We start from the raw sequence: 24,114 nt of genomic DNA, 5'->3' as shown, positions 1-24,114 counted from the left end.
GGAGTGTAGAATGCATTGTTTCATTATTATAATACCTTTTCTTAAATCTTGTCTGGTAACTACTGACACATAGTTCATAGTAACATTTCAAGTGATTTGCTGTTCAATAGTTTAAAGAAATATAATGCGTGCAGACATTGTTCTGGGCTGGATATAATATACTTTTTGCATGACCCTGCAAAAAAAGTTTGTTGGAGGAGTTGAGATTTGGCAGATATTGCTGTATTTCTTATGAAAAAATTCAAGCTTCTTCTTTTTACCTTTTCACAATGAAACTGAAGATTTGTAGTTCCATTCTACTTCAATTAGTTCCTATGGTGCTATCTATACCATAACCAGAATCAGTATAGTTATATGGTGCTGCTGTTTTAAAATATTTAAGTCATAATAACTGGTAATTTTGTTTAACCCTAGAACACATCCTGGATACAAAATGTGGAAACATTTTCAGTATTAATTGATAAAGTATGTAATCACATGAGAATCTGGTGCATCCTTGTGGTTACTTTACTCCTACTTTACTAAAGCAGTATTGCTCTCCAGCCCACAGGAATTTACTATGCATAGTGAATGTCCTTCACATAAAGACACTGAATCTTTAGGGCATCAGGCTTCTGGCTTTCTTATCAAACTTATTAGTTTGATCTTTATTAGTTCCATATGTAACTGTAGGCATCAGTTGCTTAAGGAAGACTTCTTACATTATATATTTGGTATCTTTTCATAAATATGATCAGAGCTTCTTCCCTTCATCAGTTCATTACTGTAACTACGCTGTCACATGATGACCTTTCATGTGCAGTGCCCTCCTTCCCCTCTACCACCTCAAAAAATGTCTTGCAGAACACTTTTGTCTTTTGCCAAAGACCTAAATTTATTGTAATTCAGTTCCACTGTCTGTCTTTTACCAGTTCTTGTGTTTCTTGCCCTCTCTTTCAGAGGATAAAGTATGGACAACTGTGTACCATGACCTGCAAATGCAGACTGCTGTGGGAGGCAGCAGCCCAGAGAAGTTATCTGTGCTGCAGCTCAACTACAGTGCAACAATGGACCAGATTTCTGCCATTACCAGTAGTGCTGAATATTGTGAGCAGTTTATCTCCTATTCTTGCAAGATGTCCCGGCTGCTGAATACACCAGGTAGGCTGAGAATGGGATATCCATTAAATACAGTTTTTAAGAGCTTTATCTCAACAATTTAACAGGTACTGCTGTTAGGTAAGTCCATTCATTGAACATGCTTCTTTGTTCTCCTTTGTTAGAGTTGACAAAGAGGGTGAAAATACAGAAGGCATTATTTTTCTTAGGAAAATTTGCCTGTTTGCTTGCTACGAAAATGATTGGTATTGCACCAAGTGTTTGTGTGTTCTCATCTCAGATCTGTTGCTCCTTAAAGCAGGTGACATTTGGTAAACACAGTAGCTTTTAAAGTTTAATCAATAGAGGCATTGAAAAATTGCTTTGAACTTCATCCTGGTTTTCTGGTTGTCAGTTTTCATATGCTATAGTCAGCAAGGGCACTGGTTGAATGAAGGGTAGAATTTTTCCACTAACGCTTTTGAAACAGTTTCTTAAATGCAAAGTATTTGTGGGTAATCAGATGCCTTATACATTGTAGAGAATGCCATGGTTAGTAATGCAATTGTGTGAGAAATTATATGCTATCACCTACAAGTAGATTAAGTATAAGATTATTTTGCTTTGTAGTTTTATGCAGCAGTAAGAGTGACCCTTTCTGTATGTGCCTCCTCAACAAATGTTACCTGTAACCAATAAAGGCAAAAGTATAAGTTGTTCTAGAGTTAGCACACAAAGGAATTGTCTTTTAAAAGCCCTATTATTTATGCAGCAAGTGCTTTATATATGCTCTAATTTTGTATGATAGATTTTAATGTTAAATAAATCTTAATGGTACTTGGGGAAGACTGGTTTATAAGTGGAAACACATAACACATTTTCATGACTGTGAACTTAGTTCATTGCAAGCAGTTCAGATGCATTTCTGATTAATTTAATGGCTGCATGCTTACAGTGTTATACTTTAGGTTGCTTTCCCTCATAATTTTTTTTTTTATATATTTTCTTATGGTGCTATAGATAAGTATTCACTTGGAATGCATGTGTCTTATTCCTATTTCCATAAGCATTCCATTAGTTAATAGACAATGTAATGCTTGTTACTCCTCTCCATCCTCACTGCTGCTTTTTAACTATTTCTAGCGCATGGTTTGTCTCTGTTGCTGTTATTTTCTTAATTTAGCGTAGCTCAGAGACTGCAGTGTGGAAAATTATTTGTTCCTTATTGGACCTTAAAGTATAGGATCCTGAATCATGTTCATAACTAGAGGTGTTCTGATTAGATTCTGCTGATGGATGCAAGCTCCCTACTTGCATACGCTTCAGAAAAGTTGTATATGAATGTAGCTTTGGCTGGTCTTTAGAAGGCAAATTTATTTGGTAATAGAGCTGGAGACATTGTGCTTAGAAAGCTCATAGTTTGTGGAGTGCAGTCTTAGATCCTACTTCTTGATATGTATAAGACTATAATTTCAGGACCAATTTGTACTTGTTAATATATGTTTATATTATAATAAAATAAACATATACTGTAATTTCAGGTGTTTACCCTAGATTCTAGATTTAAAGGACAATTAAGCAGCACACAAAATAATAACTTGCTGATTTTTTATTGTTTCTTTTAAGAAACAAGCAGTTCCTTATACTAACATTTTAAGGTTCTTAGAAAATTTTGAGCATATTTTGCAGGTATCTCTTTCTTAATGTTTTCACCTTTTATAGGGAAAAATAATTTCTCTCAGAAATTCCTTATAATCCATTTTTTTGGCCTGGAAAGTGAGTTTCAACAGATGTTCTGTAATGTGGGTTTGGCTTTTTTTCCTTTTAAACAAGAGAAAAAAGCAACAAAGATTATTTTTACCTAGACAGTAACAAAAAATCACACTGCAGTGTTTGCCTAACACCTGTAATGGTTTGTACACATAGAAACACAGTAATTTGTGTGTTAGAGGGAAAGATGCCAATATATTTTCTTTCTATGTGTTCTTGGCTTCAGTGTATGGTTTCTAAACTAAGGAACTAATTTTTCATACCTTTCTCTGTTTTGGAGGATTGCCATATTTGGTGAATATATTATGACACCCTATTCATCTCACAGCACAGCTCAAAGCACTCATGTGGCATCTTTCACCACTGAGCTTTGTCTATAAATCTCTGCAGCATGATTCCCACACAAAGAAATTTTTAAAAATAAAAAAAAGATATTTTGTACTCCTCAGGAAGTGAGAACCTGGTGGTATTGCAGCCAATAGTTAAACCTCTGTTAGCATCATGGGATCAGGATAACTTGTGGCCTTGACCTTAGGTGCTTTTCTAGGCTGGGACTTTTATACATACACATTTCAGATGTTTAAAAGGCCACTTAGGATAGAAAGGTTATTTTGTTTTAAAGTGCATCAAAGAGAACTGAGAAAATGCAGAAAATAATTAAGCAGTTCAACTTTTTCACATTTTGTCTCTTGGGAATCCTGTTGCTTTACAACATGGCTCCTTCCCAGGGAAAAATTGCTCAGTAAACATTTTTAAACAAATCAGAACTCAAGCTGTTTATTGATCTATTAATGACAGGTAATTACTAGCTGCAAGTGGAGTATGATTTTTGCAGTTCATTGTTATGATATTTCATGACAAGGTAGAAAAATATACAATTCCACTGATTCTGCTGCTAATAATAGCTTCAATAGCATTTTTGGTATGAAACAGAAACTGCATCAAAATTCTGTGTTTGAGGAAAGCCTTCATATTAGTAAGCCTATTTTGTTGGGTTTGTTTGGTTGGGTTTTTTTGGCTGCAGGCACAACATTCAAAGAATTCTCATTGCCAGCCCTCAATGAGAATTCTCATGTGATTTCAGAAGTATATATGACAATTAGTCTGTACAGATTAAGAATTCTCATTCTTTGTGATGAGTTTTAGACTTTAAAACTTTATTGCTTTGTGTCCGTGTCTTTTTTTCTTAATAATGAGCTTTCATCTGAGCAAAATAACATGTACATCCTAGCAAACAGTTTAAAATCATCACTGCAAAAGGGATTGGAAGTGATTTTACAGGTAATAATGCCAATGCCTTTTTGCTTAGTCTGAGGCAAGATAGTAATAAGAAGTTCCATGTAAATGAAATCATAAGTGACTTCTGAAAACACACCCAGGAATCTCATAAGCCTGTAGGGTAATTCAGGTTTGAAGGTACTGCAGAAGGTCATCTGGCTTAACTTTCTGCTCAAAAATGAATGAACAGTCCTTGTCTAGTAATCAGCAAAGGCTATCTGGAAATGCAATTTTCTGTATTTACTGTTTTGGCTTTGGGATTTTTTTACGTTTGTTTTGAACTTGCAGCCCAATATGTTATAAGTTAAGTTCAAACCTAGGGATCTGTTTCAAAGCCTCAGTAAAGATTATCCAAAAAACAAAATTAGTCAATATAGCTTGGTGACTTTCTTAAGGAAGTGCAAAACCAGACACCTCTGCTGAAAATATACTATGTTATCACAAGAAACAGTAAATTACAGGTACAGCATAAATCTGAGGAAACTGTTTTCAAGCAGGGATTCTGCAGTGGCTGCAGTTGTCTCACAGCCTTTATGCTCCTGACTTTGGTACAGATTTGCTCTGACTGTAGCAGGTTTTGTTGTTTTTTATCAGCATGAGATTGATGTTTCTTATTGTCTATTTAGATATGTTTTTTTAGAATAGTAATTCCTTTGTGAGTATGCAGTCATCATCATGATAGAGGCTTAATCTTGGTCATTCAAGTAACTATGGCAGCTAATAAACAAATGAAATAGTAAGTCCATGGATCATAATTGCAACCTAATAACAATTTGAATATATGTAAATTTATAAAAAAATAAAGTGCAGATTTTTGGGGGTTGTTTTTCTCTTTTACAGTTACATTTCTCATATCCTCTTTTCTGCTTGTTCCCTTGGAAACATCCATTTTGAGAGGATAATAATATGTTTAGTACTCAGGACATGCAGAAAGCTGTCTGTTTTCAGGGTTCTTGATGCTCATATACTTTCCAGTTAATATGGGAGGTGATAGGACATTTCCCTTTTTTGCAAACAGGATCTTGGAGATGGAAGAAAGCCCTTTTGTGCCCACTGGTTAATGAGCAGGGATGAGGCAGTGTGATATACAGTATAAATTTGCTCTTATAAAAGGAAGCTTCCCTTCTTTGCTGTAAGAAACAAAATTATGCAGAGAACAGTGATACAATATCCTCATAGACTGTCAAATGTTAGTTAATAAAATTGTACATCTTCATCCACTCGTTTCATGAGACTTCCTGACAATACCAGCTTGTGACTTTCTTGATATGAAATTTTCCATGGGCCACCAATTCTTGCCTAGGAAAAGGGGAGGGAACAGCATGCTGGTTCTGCCATTCTTCCTCTTACCCTGGGAATGAAACCCTGAAGGGAGAAGGGCTGCTGCATTCACAGTTATCTGTGTCTTTCATTTTCCAGATCTATAGGAACTGTAACAAATAATCAGAGAGTGGGAGCTAAAAGCATTGATACAGAAAACAGAGCAAGATCTGTTGGTGTTTTGTTCCAATTTTTATTTCTATTCACTGTGCCTGCAGGCAGCATATGAAAAACATAGAGCAGAGTAACTGCAGTACATGAATTAGTATTTCATGCCTGTTTGTCTCTGGAGGAAATGAGACAACAGCTTCATGAATTTAGGAGCTAAACAGGTGAAATGGAAAACTTAATTTGATGTTTGGTTGTTTCAGTAACAATAAAGCAATCATAATACCAGTAGGAAGTAAGATTTATGCATAGACTGAGATAAAAGCAAAGTTTAAAATTGCAATATGCTGTTTTTCCTCAGTAGCCATCCAAATCAGAGCTTAATGAACTTATGAACTTTGCCATCACTACCTCTCAACTGATCTAGAGTGCTAGTTGCAGATATAATTTCTGCTTAACAAGAAAAAGAGTCTGAGGGAGGAATGGGACTTCTGCAGTACTACAGTGATGAATGGAAGTCTCTCTAAAACTTGCTCAGACTTCATGATTCTGTTTTCAATCTTCTTCCAGAAAACATGCCCCTAAGCTGTCACATAACTTGTCCAGCCTCACTAATATTGATTGGTCCCTTCTCAATGTTCTAGAAAAGCTGATTTCAACTTCTAGTAATTTTTAAAGCACAAGGATAGCAGGAATAATAACCTTTCTCCCCTCTGATCTACATGATCTTGTCGTGGAAGTGGAAACCATTGGTTTTTAGTGATTTCCTTTTCTTTTAGTCATCATTATATTGCCATACATCAGAAATATAATAAAAAATAATTCTTATGCTAAATGTTTCTTATTAAATACACATCAGTCCTCTTAGGTAAATGGTAGACAGATAAATTAGTATCTTGAGGATCTTTTTTTTTTTCCAGACAGTTCTTAATGCACCCTTCTCTCCTCTCTGTTTTGCTCTGCCTCTTTGCTTGTCTCTCACAAATTTCTTTTAGTTCTTTAGATACTGCAATCACTTGAGTCTCATAATTTTACTCAATCTGCATCATTCTTTTAGCTGGTAAACTATTTCTGCTACTTTTTCAAGTTTTCATTGCTATTGTGTAGGAAGTAGATTTAATCCAGTATCACTAAAGTAAAGAAGAGTACATGTTGCTTTGGTATGTGTTAGAAATGGTAGTAGCTGATAAGAGCCTTGTGAATATTAGAAATCCTCTATGGAAATTGTAACTATAGTGCAGTGAATTCTAGGTTTTTTGCTATGCCTTTTAAAGAAAAAGTTATGCATATGAGTTTTAACTTTGCAATTCTAGCAGAATGCTCCAAAACAATTGTTTCTTGTATCTTCTCTCTCTATCCTCTGGTCTACCTATTATGGTAAAAGATTCATTATTTTTATTTCTTAAAATAAAGTTAGAAGAAGTCAATAATTTTCCCACCACTTTATTGTGTCATGTTTTTTAAAATTAATTTAAAAACATTCATGGTTAATATTTTCACAGAAATAATCACAGACATTGCTTCTTCACAAACCCAGGTTGTTCTGGGGAAAAGTTATCTTTTGTGGTGAATGAGCAAAACACATTAGTTTATTAATTTCTCAGAGAAAACAGATTTGGATGGTGTATCATTGTGAGTCTCCTTACCCATATCCTTAAGGCATTTGCATTACCCTGAGTATATTTTTCCTATGCAAATATGCAGTAAAAATATCCAGTGTTTCTTTCTTCACTCCCATTCCTGAGATGAATGTGTCAGAAAGAACTGTATGAATAATCCAGCTATACACACACAGAAAACGGCATTTTGTGTATGAAACAGAGCTCCATACCCTATTATGGTCTTCTCTTGGTCTTTTCTTCATTAATTGTCCTGTGTTTTGAATCATAAGATGACAAGTGTTCAACCATTATTGAAATATTGGCTGCCTTGTTTTCATGGATGAGGTAGTACTGGTTGATTTCTTGAGTCTAGGGCTTTTATCCTTCATCTGGAGCTTAAAGTTAGGCTTTCCTACATTTCACCCTGGCAGCCTGGGGCACTGAGCTATAACTTGTACTTGGAAAGATTTCTACCATCTTTAAACAGACATCAATTAATGTCTGTAACTGTTTTGTAAGAGTTGTTCTTTTGTGGTTAGTAATGTTAGTGAGTTAGGGTAAACCTCTGGAACACAGCAGAATGCATACAAATAGAATATGGAGCGTAGATATGGGGTGATTATTAATATACGTGTGACTATTTGAGGTATGAACTGCCCCAGATACATCTTATTCCAGGAGTATGTTGGAGTACTTTTTTACTGTACTTTCTATGCATTCATGCTAGATGTTATTAAACAAACCAATCTATTAAAATGTTTTTCTAGGTTGTGTCTGAAACAGACTGCCTGCAATGCTCTCCCCTTTTCACCTTGTGAATAATTCCACATGCATTTTCTCTACTTTTCCATGTTTCTTTGTAATGTATATTTTTTCCATGAATCAACTCCAATGAATGATAAAACAATGCCTGGGTGTATATGAGGACAGCATTAGGGTTTACTAAAGCTTAAAGGGAGTATGAGAAAAGTACAGCCTATTATAAAATCTGGTTCACTCAATGACACTGCCACTGTAATGTGAGGGAGGAGAACTCATTGTCTTCTTAAATTTTGTAAGTGCTTCTTTTACATGCCATAGGTACTTGCATATTTCTTTGTGGAAATCTGTATCCATATAGGTATTTATATAAAAAGAGATTATCTCCTTCTTTTTAGAAGGAATCTTGAGCATGATCATATTCTGATACGTTTTGAAATATTTAGTTATGTGAGATTACTCAATGTGAGAAGACAAAAAATCTTAATTATCATCTGATTTTCCATAAGATATACACTTTACTGAAAAGACATATAGACAATAAATTCTGTTTTCAGGTAATCTGTGTTGCCAGCAAAAATTATTCACAGTCACTTCCTAATATTCTTAGAATAAGTAGGAAAGATACTTCATTTAATTTATCGGAATTACTGATTTTACAAATCAATAACCATATTTTCTGAAAAAGTGGATCTGCAGATTTTCAGAAAAAAAAGATGAAAGGCTGCTTACCATTTCTACTGGTGGAAATTAAATTTTGAATATGGGTATTTGTTGTCCAGTGTAATGATAAAGATAGTGCTGCCAACAAGATGCAAAAGACTGAAATGCAGTCCAGCTTTTCAGAAGCAGCAGCTAAAGATTTGGAAGCAGTTACCAATTTAGTTGCTGAACTATAATCAGTTTCAGAAAGCAGCAGCAAATTAGTGCGTGCTGCTGTCTCAGTTACCATAGAAAGGACCTAATTTATTCATTTTCTTTGGAAGTTTACACTGCTTCAGAATGTTTTGGTAGTCAACATTGACTCTGTAAAGCAAATATATGCTCCACAGCTAATACTGGGGTTTCACCTGCAGCCTTTTAAGATCCTGTACATTAACACAACAGCAACAATGATGCTTTGTTTAAACTACAGATATCTAGTTAGTTTCACATTACTTAGAGGATAGACCTTAATAATTAATGAATTCAAGATATATTTAAGATTTGTCAAGCTATTTTTAAAATGATGTAGCGCTTCCATAGATTCATGGCTATGATGAATGTATTGTATTAAGATTAAATTGTATTCAGAAAAAATATTTGTATTTTGGAACATTACATATCATTTAAGGGAATCTTTTCTCCCATCTCCTTAAGAATAAATAATCTGCTTTCTGCTAGCATTGGTTCATCTCAAAATTTCTTTTAACACTTTTTTCTCTTTTCACTATTCATTCCTCTTTGATGTCTCTGTCTCTACCTCTGATATTTGTAACATAATCTGACTTCATATACGCTTTTGTAAAATCTTAATAGTATTTCCAGTGGTTCTACTGTTGAATGACACAGAAGTAAGAGATCAAAGCATCCCTTCTTTTTAATCATCTGTCCCCTATGGCATGGACTATGTTTTTGTCGTTTTGGGGTTTTTTGCAAAGTGCTGTGTCAAGTAGCAAGAATGTTTGGAAGAGGTACTGAACCAATTTCTTTTGTGAAAAACCTGAAATTGCAAACAGGACCAAAAAAAATTGTCAGACATATAAAATAATCCATCTGTGATTATGCTCTGTGACATTGTGCCAATTTTTTCTCCCACAGATCTAAAAATAACAAAATCTCCAAATGTTAGGGATTTTTTGTTTGTTTGGATTTGGTTTTGTTTAAAATGTTCTGTGCAAAGTGTCTTGGAATGCAGCAGTACTGAGGAACTGAGAGGATTACTGGCCACAGCTTAGTCCTCAATGCAGATCAACCTTTACCATGCTAAGCAAAGAGCAAGCTACTCTCACTGAACCAAAACATCTTGACCCATGCTCTGATTAATACCAGACCTTGATTTTTGGCCTGATGACAAATTGTGTTGTTCACAGTCATGTTCCAGTGCAAGAAATCTGTAACACCAGCAAGATTTTGTGAGTGCAGAAATAGTAAAGGATAACGGGAGGTAAATGAAAGCCTACTTGCCTCTGATAAAGGTATTGCTTTATTCACAGAATTTCTTCCTACACCCACAGAATTTCTTCCTACCATCTACTAGGCTCATTTTTAAAGTGGAGCAGCTAACTGAGTATACCCATATATTTCAATGAAAAGCACACAAGTAATTGAGCCGGGTTTGCATGCAGTATCCTGATGTTTCTTTGTACTCACATGCAGATTTTGTATAGTACTGTAGGGTCTGGACAAAAGAAAGGTTATCCAGTTGCCCATGATATTAAATCACTTGGCATCCTCTGTGAGCTGACTGTGTTTTGTACCCTCTATGGATTCCAGTGAGCAAAGAAAAATAATCACCAATTCCAGTGTTTACAGTATTACTATTGTCAAGGTTTAGCATTATTCAAGGTAGTGCAACCATATGAACAAATGCTTAGATAAAGAGAAAAAACATTTGATAGTTTTTTCATCATGCTATCTTCAGTAATCCTTTTATTATCTACCTGTTCATCAAGAATTCACTATTTATATTTTAAGAACAAATGCACAGAAAATTTCCTGTCAATTCAGTGTATTAAAGGATTATTTTTCTCTGTCTCCCAAACTTCGTAATCCTTGCTAGGAGTTATGACTGAAGGATGATTATAGAATAGCATCTCAGCTTTGTTAATGACTGAAAAATAGCAATGCTTTCTTGCTAAGAAAATCATTAATAAATAAGTTGATCAAAACAAATTTTAGAATTATTTCTCTCCTACTTCAGTATATTCTTTGAGATTTCTCTCAGATTAATTGTACTGCAACACTAATGGAAGAAACATGGACCTTACTGAAATCCTATCTCCTGTATTAAAACAGAATATTAAAAGCAATTCACTGGTCTAGGATGGTGACCATCTTCTTGTTGCTATTTTATTTCCAATATATCTGTATTTCATCAGTAAAGTTGGTGGCATCTTCAAGTTGTCATTTTTCATGTTTATAAGTCGCCCTGCTCTCTTGTTAATTTTAAAAAGTGTTTTGATTAATAAAATAATTTTATTTCAAATAAAACGAATTCTCAAAAATCAGGCATATGGCACTAGTTTTGATCTGTCTGTAAACTCAGAGAGAATAACACTGCAAGGAACATTTGCATTGCTTCTCAGAGCCTTGTTCTCCAAATGCAACCTGGGTATGTCCTGAGTAACCCAAACACCCTGTTTCCTGCCTGTCTGGATATCCCTCCAAGGCAAATGGGTGGGCATTAGTAGGCAGGTAGGCATAACAGATATTATAGATTCTGTAACGGGAATTAAAGGAGGACCAAAGTGGCAAAGCCCTCCAAAAAGTGCCCTTCGTTTGCAGTCAGGACTCCTGGGACTTGCATGCCGTGGAGTGGGTCCTGGGGCAGGACACGAGGAGCTCTTAGCTCTATTCGGCCCTGCTGAAGGGTAGTACAAGCCCGCTCTAAAGCCACAGATTTCTTTGCATTGTGCAACAGGTTTGGCAGATAGAAGGTGGCATACATGAGTGCATTCCCTCTCTCTCATATACACATGGCTTGGCGTGATCCTTGGAGGAAAAATGTATTTCACTTGGCAGAAGCTTGCATTAAATCACTTGCAATCCACTTGCAAACTGAAGGAATAGCATATTTGCAAGTCACAGAACATTTTGAGTATAATAATTTATCTAAGACAGTAAATAACAGAGAAAATTAAGAGATTGTGATGACTAGGATTACTGCACTTCTATAAAAAGTAGGGTTCTGTTCTGTTGTGTGTTTTCTTATACAAAAATAATGCGACAAAATTTTGAAAAAATGTATCAAACTTGGTATTGCCAATGATTGCCAGAGGGGATACCTAAACCTGCACATGTCTGTGCATAGGTCTACAGAAATATACAACAATTGCCTAGAGCCTATGATTAAGAGTTTCATAATAAATTCCAAATGGGAATCTTCCAATATTCCTCCCATATTAATTAATAAATTTGTAATATCAGTAATTATTTATAATAACAAATCATAACCCACAACAAAAAAGTGTCAAATTTAAATGCAGATTACAGTCCTGTGGTTATCAACACCACAAATTGCTGTTTATTTCTGATTATTTAGTTTTACTGAAATACAGATATTTAAACAAGTAGATAATTTTAACGTTTAAGAGAAATTATTTTTCTGTTGCTATATTTTTTGATGTTCTTTCTATAAAGTTAACATAATAAATTTGTTTCGTGTTTTACCTCTCATAGCTTGGTACTCTATTTTACTCACACACTTTACTATTATTAGGATTTTCAAACAGTTTAAAATGCTGTATCTTATATATCCATTTTGGTAAAACTTGTTCGAATATTTCTAAGAGTTATCACTGCTTCAAAACAGGCATATCAGAAGGTCAGGATTATTCAAAATATTCACAATATGCAGTCCAAATTTTCAACTCTAGATGAGCATTTTAATAGTAATTTTGTAAACAAAAAAGTAAAAACCATATTAATGTATTGCTTCAATACTAAAGAAAGCAATTGCTTTAATTAATTTTTACCTTTTTTAAATTTTCTGCCCTTTTTACCTTCATTCTCTTTTGCGCCCTTTCTTTTATGTTTGGACTCCTTTTTTCTTCCTCTCGTTCATGCTTTATAACTGAATCATTCTTATTAGTAAGTGTAGAAGGCTTAGTGTTTCCACTGTTAATTATTTCAACCTATGGAAATTTTTTCTGAGATGCTGCTTCCTTCTGTCTATGTTACATTCCTTCAAATCGTGTCAGACTCTTCTGTAGAAGATGGGCAAAGCTTTACAGGATATTGGGGGCAGTGCAAGAGGATCACAGTTTAGTAGGTGGAGATAAAGAAGTTATGTATCAGCAGTACTCTAGAGAGATTGAGGAATTTGAAAGCTGCTTTGGAAGAGGGTAATATAGTGTAATTTTTAGGAGGTGGTGGAGAATTCAAGTCACTGTGTATAGAGTAGATGAAAGCTTTCTGGAAGCCAATGAAAATATACTGAGGGGATCACTGACCTTAATTTCTTTGTTCTCAAATTGGAGTAAGTTTAATTGGAACTATTGTGCTGATACTAGCTTGGCTTGGGGAAATTAAAATGAGTGCCGTGGAAGGACTGTAGAAAGTGTGGAGGTGGTGCAGAATAATAAAAATAAGGGATATTAAAAATAGTTGGATGACTTTATGTAGTTGGAAAAATTCAACAGCAGTTCAAAATTCTAAGTTGAATAAAGTCACATTTAGAGTAATTTCCTTGAAGTCAGTAGAATAATGAAAATTCAATTTGCCACACAAGCTGTTTTCATTTTTTTAGTAACTTTAATGGGATTTTCTGTGTTTTAAGAACAAAGCTTTTTGAGAATGCTGAGGAAGTTGTAGGTCAACAAATAACAAAATGGCTTTGAGTATCTGGATGTGTCCTGGACAGTGAGGCAAAAAACAGCTGCTGTTGCTTTCATTCAAAAACATTTTAGAACCAAGTGTTTCCAGTTTTGTACAAAACATCACAGGATTTCTATGGTACATTAAATCCACATTTGCTTTGATGAACATAAAACTTTGAGAGATACATCCTAATCCAAAGCGGCTTTGAAATTGAACTAGCCTCTTAAATAGCTATCAGCTCTTGAGTTCTGCATTTGGGATGCACTAAAAATCTCTTCATAACCTCTTGAGGTCAGCAAACTTTTCATTCTCTGATATGAAATTATATAAATAAAAGTTAAAAAGGAATCACAGTCCAAAAAGTTACTTTCCTAGAGTCTCCTTAGAAGATTCAAGCAAGTGCATCTGATCAATTTAAGTATTAACTCTAATTTAAATGCATGTTCCAATTTAATTCAAAACCTGTGACTGAAGGATATAAAGCAGGTGGAAGACTTGCATCACAATTGCTCTTAATAATTGAAAACTAGTATTTATAGGAAATTATGAAAATACTGAAGAGCATACTTCTACAATCAGGTCTGACCATTTTGGATCCCACACAAAACAGTAGTACTTGAAAATTGTTTTTACTGTGTGGCTGCTCAGCTATCAAGATAAAATTAATTGAAAGCCTCAGTCTAGTTCACCCTGGTCATATACTGAATGTAATATAATCATCACCTGGCATCTATCAAATAGCCAACAGTCTCCTACAACAGCTGATACAGGGAGTGTGACCAATTTATTTTTGATTGGCTGAGTGGGTAAAATAAAAAAAACAGAACAAATATTTTTTAAAATCTAGTTTTAAGAGATCAGCTTCTTTAGGTCAAGTTATTGTATGTTTCACATTTTACAACTAATCCATATAAATTGTTAACTGTGTTATTGTTTTGAATAATTCCATTTTTATGGGGTTTTTTTCCTTCAATTATTTTTGGTCTAAACAGTGTGTTGAATTTGACACTGAAATTTCTTTAATTAAAAGCCATGTTTTGAGAAGGGAAAGATGTTTAGATACCAAAATTTATTTGTTCCAAGTTGCAGTGGTCAAACTTGTGCTAAGTGCATTTGCATACTTTCTACTTGATTTGTGTTTGTTTTTAAGATGGACAACAATTATCAGAATTATTTAAAAATCTAGCAATTTTTATTGTCATTTATTTTTATTAAATTAATCACCAGGGGCAATTACTGCAGTTAGATTTTATTACATTAGTTATACAGGATATTTCTGAAAATAAGGCATACAGAAGTGTACCATATTTTAGAGGAAAATAGCTTCCTGCATTGCACATCCACAACCATCCTCATGCTGCAGTCATCCAGAAGTATTGCTGTCATTTGATAACATTCTGGCTTTTTACACTAGTGACAAAGTACAGATCTTGTTTATTTGCCAATTAATTGTCTTTTCATCAACTCTAATGGGAACTTTATTGACTTTTAAGGACCAGTGACTAAATTTTACTTACAACTTATGTTTCAAATTTGGAAATGGAAGTGATTGCATATCTCAGTATATGTAACAGAGATAAGAGGAAATCTGTTCTTTTACTTGCTCTAATGTTTGGTGGATTTAGACTATTTCTATAATCAAGAAATAATATATTTCAATCTAGTCAGTACAATATTAAGTGCATGATAGTCAAAATTATTCTTTCACATTACAGATATTTCAGTGTTTGTGTTACAGTGTTTTTCTTCCCAGTTTATTTTATAGCATTTTTATCCTTTGTTGTTTGAATTTGCTGCTGGCCCAGAAGCACAGGTCATCATACTTTGCCTGGAAAATGTTTTCTAAACAATATTAAATAAGTAGATTTACATCAGGAATGACTCTACACATAGCTAATTCCTCCATCCTGTCAGCTGTAAATAAGAACTGATATTAGGAAGGTTGTAATTTATGTTAATAATAGTGTGAAAAGCATTGGAATGATGCTCTTTATATGGGTTCATGCAAATTGTTGATTGCTGCTGAAGTGTGCATTAACATAGAGTACATCCTCAGATAATTTAAGGCAAAATTACAAGATAGGAAATACTAAGTGAAGCAATGATCAGTGAGCAATATCATTGCCTCAGATCAGTACACATTGGCAGAATGGTGTTCATCTTTTCTTTGCAAAAGGAAAAAGATATGCTGTACAAAGAAAAAGAAATTGTGATACATGTGATAATGATTAAAGATATAATTATGCTTTCCATAAGGCTGCTGGTTTGGAGAATTATGTTTTTTAAGGTGCATTAAAAAAAATCAATTAAGGTATTGAAACCAATAACAGAAAATATGATGGGGAAAAGTAAATATTCATGGAATCACAGAATCACAAAAGGGTTGGAAAGGACCTCTGAAGGTCACCTGGTTCAATCAACCTGTCATGTAAGGAACTGGTTGCCTGAGGCAATTTTCAAGGGGCTTTTTGGAACTCTCCAAGGTGGGCAACTCCACCACCTCCCTAGGCAACCTGTGGCAGTGGTCAGTCATCCACACAGTGAAGCAGCATCTCCTGATGTTGAGGGGGAACCTCCCATTTCAGTGTGTGAGCACTGCCTCTGGTCCTGTGGAAAAAACTTGTTTCTCTCTTCTTTATGCCCTCCCTTCAGGTACTTATATATGTTGAAATGTATACCTTAAATGACCAAGGCCATATTCCTTCCCATAAAATGTCATGCATGAAAACACTGGGGTAGAGGAAGAAAATATGGGATGTGAATTTTAAATTAGCAGTTGCTTGGAGAGTGGTTGGGAAGTGGTCTGCTTGAAGGGGATCAGGAGTGATTTCCTTTGCATTCTTTTATTTCTTTCCCTTTCCTTCACTAAGCATAGTGTTTACCTGCCCAGAAGGTGTCTGCCATCAGAAGACTGATTTGTCTGATTGTAGTATTCAGGCAGATACTGAATTATTGGAGATGGGAAATAGCCACTGGTAAAAACCAAATACCCTGCTGAAGAATGTGTGTACAGCAACAGCCACAACTGCAGCAAAACATTACCCAGAAAATAATTTTAAAATATTAGTCAACCCAATAACCCTATAAAACATAATATTCTGAATTAATTTTCATATTTAATAACTTCCTAATGCCATCATTATGAATTTTTAAAAAAAATACCTTCAGATGAACCATCCCTTTTAATTAAACTCATGCAGTACAATTTCAGTTCTTCTGTCATCATAATTAGAGGTTGTGTTTCCCTTTTCCATATGGGCAATTCATGAGGTAAAACTGTCTTCAAACAATTAAAGATTGAAATTGCAGAATTGTTTAGTTTTCCGTGTTGTGAGGGCATAGAAGATCATGCAAAAGGCTTTCTGGTTTAGGATAGGTTTATTTTTGTTGAACTCAAGATTAAGCAAGACAGTTTGTTGCTTCTGTTTTCAGCCTAATTCTAAAAGTCTGCCAATCTTGAGAGAGACACATTTGTCTAGTTTGCATGCATTCAGAAATTCACTGAATATTTTGTTGATTCTGATCAGTGTTTTTGCAGCTTTTTCATTTAGATTCCTTATGGTAATACTATATTTCTTTGTATTCTTTTCTTCTTAAACACATTATCTTAAAAACAGATTTTTAATAGACTTTGTTTGGTTGATCGTGATAATAAAATATTTGAGGAAAAAAGAATCTGTGCAAATACCTGAATTTCAATTCTTCAATTACTTAATTACCTGAATTCTATTCTATACTGATTGTGAAAATGGTACTGTATCTTTATTTAGCATCTTTAATTGATTTCATTCAGAAGACACTAAGTTTATGGTAGCACAACATAAATTTGGGAGGGGTGAAAATGCAAATTATCAGAGTCATTCAAAATATCCTTGACTTATTCCTTGATACAAATAGATGTTCTGTTTCATTTGCTGTGGTTGCCCTAGAAATATGCACTAGAACTAAGAAGTATACAAATATTCTAGTAAATTAATTAAGAGCTGTCTAATGTAGGAGCTAATTACTTGCTTGGCTTTTAGTTATTTTTTGGGGCACTCTCAAGGATAAATTTTTAAATGGCACCCTTTCTGTTTTAGAAAGCAGTAGCGCTGAGATTTAAGCTGAAAAAAAGATTGGTAATGTCATGAAAAGCATTCTTCAAATAAATCATAAAAATAAAATACTTGAAATTATAGGTAGGGAAAAAATCTGGTGATGCTATCAGTTCTATTCTCAGAGTACTGAAAAGTAAAAGAGATCTTGAGGCAGCAGAGTCTTTCATTATTTTTTGTTCATATCCATTCCTACTGGAAAACTATTCTAATTAGTACTGTAATTATATTCTGCCTTAATTATTGTTGACTTAATTTGTCCTTAGTATTTTCTTTGTTTTTTGCATCCTCACTAATTAACTATTGTTATCAGTAGAGTGCAAATCCTTAAATGTACTGAGGTGGCTCTATCCTCATGTACTTGCCCCAAGGAGAGGCAAAAAGGAGAGTGCAAGTACATACAGCTGTCTAATCTTAAGAGAAGGTGTAGCTAAGGATAGAGTTCAATGAAAAAAAACTACAGATTTTGGCAACATAACACTGAAAAATCAGGAAGATATTAAAGTAAAAAATAAGGGAGGGTTAGTGAATGAATATATAGAACTCATATGGAACCACCTCTCCCAACATGTAGCAATATTTTTTCACCTCAATACATTGAGTTACATAATTTTATTTTTCATTGTATTTTCACCTTAGTGAAATGCATGGTATGCTTGAACACCTCAGACATAAATCACATTGGTTATTTTGCCTTTTTGAGCCAAGTTTAGCTTTTCCATAGTAGAGATATTGAGGTGAGAAGCTATATTAAAATAAAACAGATGGAAGAGATTTCTGCTGAAGATGAGTAATATAGTTCTTGGCTAGGGAATGTACTCCCAACAAGTTACTTCAGATTTGCATAAATCCTTCTGTGCATATTTTGCCTAAGTAATATTTACGAATCACTAATAATACCAGTCTTTGATTCAAATGCTTAGAAGTTAAATTGCATTTCATGAACATCTGTTTGGTGAGAAGATAAGAGATTCCTAAGATGATTGTAACTTGTGTTTTTTCTTATTGCTGTTCTAGTAGACTGGCTTACCTGACTTGATTGCTGTTATTTCTTTATTACTGTAATTGCTATTATTTCTTTTGCCTCTACCACAATTTCCAACATCTGCAATAGTTTTGTCTTCATCTTGCTCTTTTGTACTTAGAAGTTGTAACAAAATTTGGGAGGGAATGTTTCAACATCAAAAGATGCATAGCTATGAGAGCTGGCTTTCTGCCAGAAATGTTTCCTTTCATTAAGTATGCTGCTGCTTCATTGGAAGGTTTCTGAAAAGAGGAATCCAATTCAAGTTAAGGCTGACTGAGACTTTGTCAAAGTCTCCTCTTAGATATTCTTTAATGGCTACAAAATTTCATGTGCGATCCTCAGAGCAGAAGAATACTTTTCTGGCAGTTGCTAGGGATATCTGGAAGAAGGACAGATTGAATGCAGACCCTGCTTTAGTCAGCCACATCAAGAAAAAGAGAGAAATTGACTCATCTGGGCGTATTTTCTGGTAGAGGTCTCTGCTCATAAACTGATATCCAGAGCAATTTTTCTTTCCTTGCATACACTAATAAGAAGGATTAAATTTCCATATGGGAAGGATAGACCACCTAGAGGGACATGCAACTCTTTTTGGACAAGTGCCTTGAAGCACGAACACTCCTGTTATGCCTTCCAACTCTGGTCGCAGCTCTCACCACCTGTGACCATTCAGTGACATCATAGAGTAATTTCCAATGACCATGTTATGTCTTTCTGCAAGAAATCAGTTTCTTGGAAACAGACCACATAAACAAATTTGGTATCTTGTCTAGAACCTGGACTAGTACCAAATTCTTCTGAGATAATAATTTTTTAAGAAATGCAGTGGAACAACTTGCCAAAGAGGATGTTAATCTTGCATATGTACTATTTGTAGATTAAAAGACTCCATCTAAATATAATACAGGTGCTATATAAGTGTCTACACTTTCTCTGAATTCTCTTTGGTTATTTAAGTTGGTTATCTTACAATAATATTTTCTGTTAATGCTTCTGTGTGTGCATGAAGAAATGTGTTGGTAGAAGTTTCTTTCCCTATATATCCTATACATGTATTTCTAAAATACAATTTGTTTAGAATTAATGAGTGCTTTTTCTGATTGAATAGTACACAGTGCTATTGAGTTATTTTGGATGTAATTTTGAGAGCTGATTGAGAGCTGTAGCCTGAGTGCACAAAAAGAGCACCTGAAACTATAGATCTGAAAAAAATGACCTTAACCTTGCAGATCCATCAGTCACACTCATAAAAAAATGTTCCAGTATTTATCTGCAAATTGACCAGAGAGATTTTTATTGGGATATTCATAGCAAAATCAAAAAGGTATTAGCAGCATTATTTTTCATCCAGATTTAGCACTCCTGATGAAATGTCAGAGGTGATCCTCTTCATCTAACATGCTTTGTTATTTTGGCATCAATGTGTGAGTTGTAGGTTATGATAATGCTGCTCTGGTACTCTTCTGTGTGCTGTCTTTAACAAAGAAAACAAATTGAATAGATGTACTCTTTCTGAAAAGGGCTTCAAAATCAATGATTTTCTCTTCATGGGCAGTTCAATCCCCATCATTCTGTCTTTCCAGCTGGCTAATTTTTTAAACAAATACCTATCACTGGACTATAAAGGGGAATAGAGTGAGGGTTGTTTGATAGCATGGTCTTTCCATGTCAAAATACAAGCAAATTGTCAGGAATGTAGCATATATAATTACAGTTTTGATGTTTCTGAAGAATTTATGGTACATTGACATTTTGCATGAAAGCCTATAATAAGGATAGATACCAATATCAGGGAGGTAAAGCTGAGCCTATTCAGAAACATGAAGAGTGCGGATTTCTTTAAAATCCTTGGGTTTTGTTTCTTGTCTTTTTATGGATTTTTTGCATGTGGCCCAAATTTCTTGATTACATCAATTGTAACTTAGCTTTAAACATTTTTAATCAAGCACATTTGTTGGTCACTTGGATTGTACGTCACCAAGTACATTGAATTATTAAATTCCTAATAAAATTAAAAGTTCATCACAGCTGTGTGAAGCTATAGAGACAGCTTGAAAGAATTTAGGCTTTGGATGAGCACCATTAACCCCGGAAGGTCTGGATCATCCATCTGTAGAGGCAGTGCCTCTGAGTGAGTTGTGTCCCCCAGGGGTTAAACACTGCATGCAGTGTGCTGGAGGAGCAGTGAGGAGGATGTTTGTGACAGAGATTAGGCTTAACCTGTCACTACACACAGCTGAGTTTATTCAGCTGAGCCATCTAGAATTGTGGAGGGAAGCCAAAGTAGTACTCAAGGTTGAGTACTACTGCTCAGTTGTTTAGACAGTGAAGGCAGTGCTAAAACTGATTTTCATTCACCTCTGTCCTTCCAAGTGAAGATGTAAAGCTGTGCATGGGCAGTTCTGTGAATGTTTTACCCTTCTGCACTCAACACATAGGGTCAAATCACAACAATTAAACATGTTATGTGAATTAATTCCTCATTGACATAAGATTCTTTTCAGTACATGCTGAATGAATCATTATTTCTGTTTTCTTCTTTTTTTTTTGTTTTTGGGGTTTTTTTTGTTTGTTTTTGTTATTTTTTTTGTTTTCATGTACCCAAGGGTTCAGAATTCTCTACAACATTTAAAAGTACTTGGTGTTGATGAAAGGAAAGAAAAAAACAGCCTCAGCTAAGTAGAACAGAGTGTACAACTAACATGACTAGACTTAGTTTGATGAAGTAAAACATTCCTGGTAGCTATATGTGAGAATTTTTTTTCCTGTTCAATAAGAAGCAACCCACACACACCTAGATAAATCAAGAAGCAAAAGTAGATATTAAGTCCAGAGCAGAAACCAAAGAGCAGAGGCAGAAAGGAAAGAAAACAATGTTTGGCTTACTTGTGCTTATTGAGTGGATACACCTTGTTAAAGTAGTTCCCTATTAGTATCTGAATCCAAACACATTTGCATACCAATCACAAATCTTTATACTGTTTAGTTTCTCCTCTGAGAAGGTATTTTGTTTCATGACTTAAAGGAAATTACAGTTCAGATAAGGATCATGATTTCATTTGTAACCTTTTATCACAATTTGTCTGTGAAATTGTTTAAATCTTTCATCATCTAAGAAAAGATATGGTTTCTTTTATAGAGAGATCTTCCTTTTTCTGTCATTTAAAGAACGGCTTACATCCTGAGCTGGAATGTATAAAGATTATAGAATAAATTGATGACTGGGATTTCCACTTTCAGCCCTGCCAGTGTGGTAGTTCACAGTCAGGGGTTTTCATATTTTTTCCTCCATCTCACTGATGTTGGTGAGACTGTAGTCCTTAGAAATGTATCTTTTATCTGTTATTAAAAAAAAAAAAAAAAACAACAAACCAAGATCTAAATCTAATTATTAATTTCATCAACATATTTCCAAAGTGCTTTCTGTTAGTGTTTGTATTTCTATTATTGTGTTTGCTTTTATTGTAGATCAGTCAAGGTAATTCTAGTTGGCTGAGGCTGTCTGCTGTTGTTTTTTCACAGGAATGTCTTTCTTGTATTTTATTGGATAAACCACATTTCTGTCTGATATCCAGGTCACAGGGACTGCTCTGCAGCAACTGGGGACATTCTACATCACATCCCTTGTCTTATTTCAACAACAACACTAGTGGCAACACTCTGAAAGGCACAAGGCAGTCCTTTCTTGAAGACTCATTTGTTCTTATCACAGAAATGAAGTGCGCCTTCCTAAGCTTATAGTTTCATAACTGGGAAAGAATAGACTGACAACAGAGAGAGTTTGAACATATCTGGACTTCTTTTTGATTTTCAAAGAATTGTAGACTTATTTATGTTGAAGCAGACCTTTAAGATCATCAAGTGAACATCATGTTCCATTTAATTGTTTCCAAAAACGATTTTTCCTCCCTGGCACCCTGCTACCTAACATTATGCAACAAGTAACTAAAATTTTTCAAGTTACTTTCCTGATAAAGTAGTTATGAAGATCCAGGCATTAGAGGAAATGTAGAAACAGCTTTGGAAGTAATTTGTCTTCTCTCCAAACCATCAACTAGTGGTGGAATATTCAAAGTGTTTTGGAAACTTACTGGATCCGTGTCTTTGCTCATTAGATATCACCATTTAGACAAACAAGTGGAAGAGCTTTAACCTCCATTTGGAAGGTGCAGGAAGAATCTAATTATTAAATACACTACATCTGCTTATTAACCAGATAAATGAGCAATCCTGTGGGTCTCATCATGGACACAAGCTGATTGAAAGCATTAGAGGCACTGCCCGTATCTGTATTGACATCATCCAGAACAATGAATCTTAGAGACTTCACTCTTTGACAGCAGCTGATTCTCTTCAGACAGAAGAGAAGCCAAGAACACAGAGGTGGCCTTTGTGTCTATGTATAATTTCAATCTGACTGTGTTCTTGCATTTGTATATTCCATTCCACTACTTCTTGTTTAAAATGGAGTAACTTCATTTTGAATAATCTCCACTTTAGCCTTGTGAGGCTTTTGTTTTCCCAAATATAGGTATTTATAGGTTAATGGCAGTCAGTTGACCACTATGGCAAATCTCAGTGACACTTTTAATTGCTTCATGTAAGCTTCTTATTATTTTTTTCTATATGTAGAAAAAAAGAGGTAGTGCTTGTGTCACAGTAATTTCATATTTCCCAGAAAATATATTACAGACTTACAGGGAAATACACCTTGAGTTCATACAGAAACAGCATGCTTCTGAAATGAGGCAAGGGTTTGTTCATTTAAATAGCATGAATAAAAGCTGTCAGCAGTTATATTAGCTAAAGCAGAACTTAAAGTCTGCTACATTATATTGTAATATAGTGCAAGCATAATCTGTGGTTGTGACTAAATATCCAACTGCTGTGCAGAAATACATAATCACTTTTATCACTTTCCACAATTTTTTCTGAAACATCTGGTGTTAGCCCTTGCTATAGACCAGAGGAACAAACCATAGTGGTTTAACACAGCAGTTTCTGTCCTTTAGAAGGTCACATACAGTACTCCATGCAGATACCCAGCCATATATAAGGGATTTGAGTGCTGCTTAATCTTACTGTTATAAATGTGCACAGAAAACGTTTCTTGTGTAGGATTGGAGGCCTTCCATACCGGAGCAGTTGAACAGTTGGATTTTTTTTTCCATCCTCTTTCATGTTACAGGTGTTGTAGATAGTTCATGTTTGGATTATGAAGTATATGCATACAGAAGGCTTCAGAAGCAAACAAGGGGGTGGTTTGACATTAATATAATCTTTATTCAATATACCTTTTGGCTAAACTGAAGGGAAGGGTGAAATGTGGGAGGAGGATTTGGCTGCTTCAGGCAGTTAAATAGAAATAATTTCTCCTTAATTCCCATCTTAATGCTACAATTTGCATTTAAATTTTAATATTTGGGAGTGTAAAAGCATATTTAGGGAAATGGACTAATTAGATCTTTGTAAGCAGGCATATGTTGCCATTTTTATCAAATTTAAAGACTGGTTAGAATTACAAAGATTTTATTACTTGCAACAAAAAGGACATAGATCC

The 24,114-nt window shown here is 34.6% G+C and overlaps 1 protein-coding gene across 1 annotated transcript in view; it reads left to right on the top strand.

The window, feature by feature from the left end:
• CNTNAP2 (contactin associated protein 2) overlaps positions 1 to 24,114 on the top strand; it is a 1,078,336-nt gene that overhangs the window by 760,817 nt on the left and 293,405 nt on the right. Inside the window, exon 14 of the mRNA XM_079302400.1 lies at positions 940 to 1,140. Coding sequence (XP_079158526.1) covers positions 940 to 1,140 — 201 coding nt within the window. The remainder of the gene's footprint in view (positions 1 to 939; positions 1,141 to 24,114) is intronic.

This window comes from Erithacus rubecula, assembly GCF_903797595.1.
Source record: "Erithacus rubecula genome assembly, chromosome: 3".
NCBI classification, from domain to species: domain Eukaryota; kingdom Metazoa; phylum Chordata; class Aves; order Passeriformes; family Muscicapidae; genus Erithacus; species Erithacus rubecula.
This window is presented reverse-complemented; position numbering and strand designations above follow the sequence as displayed.